A 3,705-nucleotide genomic window follows, 5' to 3' on the forward strand; every position below is an offset into this window, starting at 1 on the left:
TCAGTATTCTTAAAATTGGTTCGTTGGAAACGAATTAGTTTTTATTAAGCTGTGAACAATTATTCAATCATAATTGCATATTTGGAAGAATTGCCTAACTACTTTTTTGTTTATTTTCGGGGGAGAGGTTGCAATATACTATATACTAGGTAACAAGGTGTCCAATGTTATTAGTACAATAATTATAAGAACAACTAATAGGTATGTTATAATAATATTATCATTGGGTTATTCATTAATTTCGGCATCAGCAATGAGGAAAAATGTAACCTTAATCCGTATCTTATTTTATTTATCTCCGAACTTTAGGCTAATGAAATTCAAAACAAGTATCCGTCTAATTTTGGTTTCAGATCTAGATTCGAAAGTTAGGGCACCCGAAATTTACTCGAATATTTACGTTTAACACTAGAACGACGGATAGTAACGACCCCCCTTAAACGACGGTGGATATCAAAAATGATACCCATTTATTTTTTAATATTTGTAACTGTTAGTGGTTGATAAAATTAAAAGTAATGTGTTAATATTTATTTTCTCCGAAGATTTATTATTTATTTGAAAAAATAAACATAACTTTTATAATAACACATACAAAGAAATTAGCATTTTTTACAAGTTACAATTGTTTTTTCAGTACCAATACAAGGCTTGCATACGAATCTCTTACATTTACAACAGGTTTTGCTTGCTAAGCGCCGTGATTTTCTTGTACAATTGACTGTACCCCAGCTTCTATTTTTAGTTAAACAGTTTGATTGTGATTGAAATAATTGATTATTTTCTTCTATATCATCCTTTGATTCATCATCTTCACCAATAAGCTCGGTAATCAAATTATTCAAAAACTGGCGTCGAGTTATTTTCTTACCAGTCACTTCTCTGTACAAGATAACAGCATTTATACCAGCAAAATCCAAAATATTATAAAAAAACTTGTAAAGGCCATCGGCGAGAGGACATTTTGGTGGAATAAAGTCTTGCCATTTGATCTAGAATATCAACTCCATACTTAGTTTCATTATAATACTGGATTGATTCTGGTAACCTTTTTCGTACATCTCAAACTTTAACACTTTTGGGAACAGAGCTCAAAATTAAAACATTTTTTTTCCCCTCGATAAGAAGAGGGAAATGTTTTGCCACTATTTACAAAGATTAAGCTTCAAAATAGTGCTTGTTTGGTAGCTTTTAGCTCAGGAGGTATTTCTTTGCGAGCACGATTCATAGTTCCTAAAATAGTCGTCCTATTTTTCTGAAGTTTATTTGCAAGAGACAATGACGTAAAGAAATTATCTGTTGTAACATTCCTCCCTTTACCCAAATATGGTTCCATTAGCTTCATTACGACATATTCTGATAAAGATTTATTTGATGGTCTTTGAGAATATTTTCCCAAGTAAGGAAATCCATTTACCAAGTATTTGAACGATGCATCAACTGCTAACCAAAATTTTATACCAAATTTATCAGGCTTTTTAGCCATATATTGGGTAAATGGATATCTAGCTTTTGTTGGGAATAGTTGCTCATCAATGGTAATATTTTCACCTGGCCTGTATGATGACTTACAATTTTCGACAAATCGATCCCATACCATTGAAATCAAGGCGAACTTGTCGTTTTGAAGTCTTTGTGATCTTGTGGAACGAATATCAAAGCGGATATATCTCAATAATTCCTTATATCTGTCGCGAGGGATAGTATTCCTAAAGAGATTGATCCCCAATTTTCTTGACCAAATGACTTCTGTCGGCTGCTCTTTGGCTAAGATTCCTCTCGCATACATTATTGCAATCAGTTGGAGTATTTCTCGTTTGCTGGTTGTCCATACATCATTCTTAAGTTTTGAACGAGCCTCAACTATTGTACATTTTACAATGTGATCAATAATATAATTATCGATCAAGAGTTCAAAAGCTGATAATGTTTTATCTGTAATGATGTTACGTTTTGCAAATGATGATGGACCTGAGACTTCCTTCAAAATGTTTTCTTGGCTAAAACGGGCTGAAATTTCTCCATTTCCTATTTGTTTGTGCCAGATTGTGTTATCCTTGCCAACATACATTGACTCTTCTAATAAGTTGGTTGATTTATGTTTATATAAAGACGGTAATTGAGTCACTTGATTGCATCCTGGCATTTCTTGAAATGTAAAATATACCAATTAGCTGTTAATAAATACATCTAGTATATAGCAAAACTAATAATGGTATTCAAGAAAATTACTTACCGACAGGCTTTTCAAAAACATCAGAATAGTCATCAGAATCAGAAGAACTTGATTGAGGTGGTTGGACATATTCTTCATCTTTTCCAATTCGAAATCCTCACCTTCTGAATCGGAGTACGATGTGCACTCAAGATAATGTCTTATTTCTTCAATGGATAATTTTTTCTTGGACATCCTTGCACAATAAAAGGTGGAAGCAGAATGGATAGTTCAGAAAAATCTACGTTTATATTTATACTAGAAATGTACACGATTTCTATCTAGAGTAGTTTATTCATGTTTGAACTTGTTTGAGCCTGTTCATACACAATTGTAGAACAAACATATTATTTGAAATGATTGGGTATCAAATATGATACCCATGTCTGTCTAGGTAGTGTTCACTGTACCAACGAAACGAATAATAATTTTAATTTATAATTTAGTTTTTTGTGATTAATAAAATGAATTAGGAGAGTTCATGAACTTATAAACAAATACAATCAAGAAGTTTCTCACAATATTTCATTGAATCACAAATGGGTATCAAAAATGATACCCTCGTCGTTTCTAGTGTTAAAGATCCAAACCGACACAGATCCGAGAAAATGTGGATCTGTCTTATTTTTACCACCAGATCCACAAGAAAATGAGCTCCTTCATAATTTACTATCTAATTTTTGTTTTTTACAGGTCGGATTGAATTACAGAATTTAAAAAATCGGGATCCTCGGATTGTAATTAAAAAAAAACCTATTTGCACTAGTAGTGAAAATTATCAAAATTAGATTTCAGAATCTATGATAGGTTAGACTAGCTTAAAAACTATTATACATATCTTCTTAAAATATAAAACAAAATATATTTATCTCCCAGACTTGGGCAGTTGTACCAAAAATTATATGGGATGGGGATCATGTCTTTGATTCTACATCAATAGTGGATATTGTGAGACAAAATGAATACAAATTATATTTTTTCAAGGGTATAGAAAATCCTAAGGATTTAGAAATAGAAGCAATAAATGGTAATATAATTAGTCTTCATGACCTGACACCCACTACAAACTCCATGCCAAATTTGGAAAATATAGGTTCTCCCTTACACAATCTGCAAAACCTCATTTACATTCAGAGCCCTGGCTGGATTTCGCCTTCATTTGCTCATGAATCGAACAAGATATGTCAAAAGTTCGTAAGAAAATTGAAACTGCCAGGGTCTTGAGAAACGATAGGAAATTCTTTGTGTGGAGTTGTCGAAGCAAATTTGTTTACGTCTTAGTTCCAGATTTCTACCCAATGTATTGTTTTCAACAATCCCTTTTTTTAGATTTTTTTAAAACAATGTTTTGCATGCTTTTGTCGAGTGTCTCTTAACGTCAAGGAGGAAAGTTTAATACCTTTAAGGTAACCATTTTGTTCAACTTATCGACCAAGCAAAGATGAAAAAGTTCTGAAAATCGGGTAATACATTTCGCTTTACTGAGTGCC

General features: G+C 32.3%; 1 protein-coding gene across 1 annotated transcript; it reads right to left on the reverse strand.

Annotated features, from left to right (window-relative positions):
- Positions 1–516: 516 nt before the first annotated feature.
- Positions 517–2,439, reverse strand: LOC121128966 (piggyBac transposable element-derived protein 4-like). Its single transcript, XM_040724592.2, has 2 exons — positions 2,237–2,439; positions 517–2,148 (listed from the first exon to the last, which is right to left on the reverse strand). The coding sequence occupies exon 2, from the start codon at positions 2,144–2,146 to the stop codon at positions 1,166–1,168; it is 981 nt and encodes a 326-aa protein (XP_040580526.1). The 5' UTR covers positions 2,147–2,148; positions 2,237–2,439; the 3' UTR covers positions 517–1,165.
- Positions 2,440–3,705: the final 1,266 nt, after the last annotated feature.

This window comes from Lepeophtheirus salmonis, chromosome 1, assembly GCF_016086655.4.
Source record: "Lepeophtheirus salmonis chromosome 1, UVic_Lsal_1.4, whole genome shotgun sequence".
Taxonomy (NCBI): domain Eukaryota; kingdom Metazoa; phylum Arthropoda; class Copepoda; order Siphonostomatoida; family Caligidae; genus Lepeophtheirus; species Lepeophtheirus salmonis.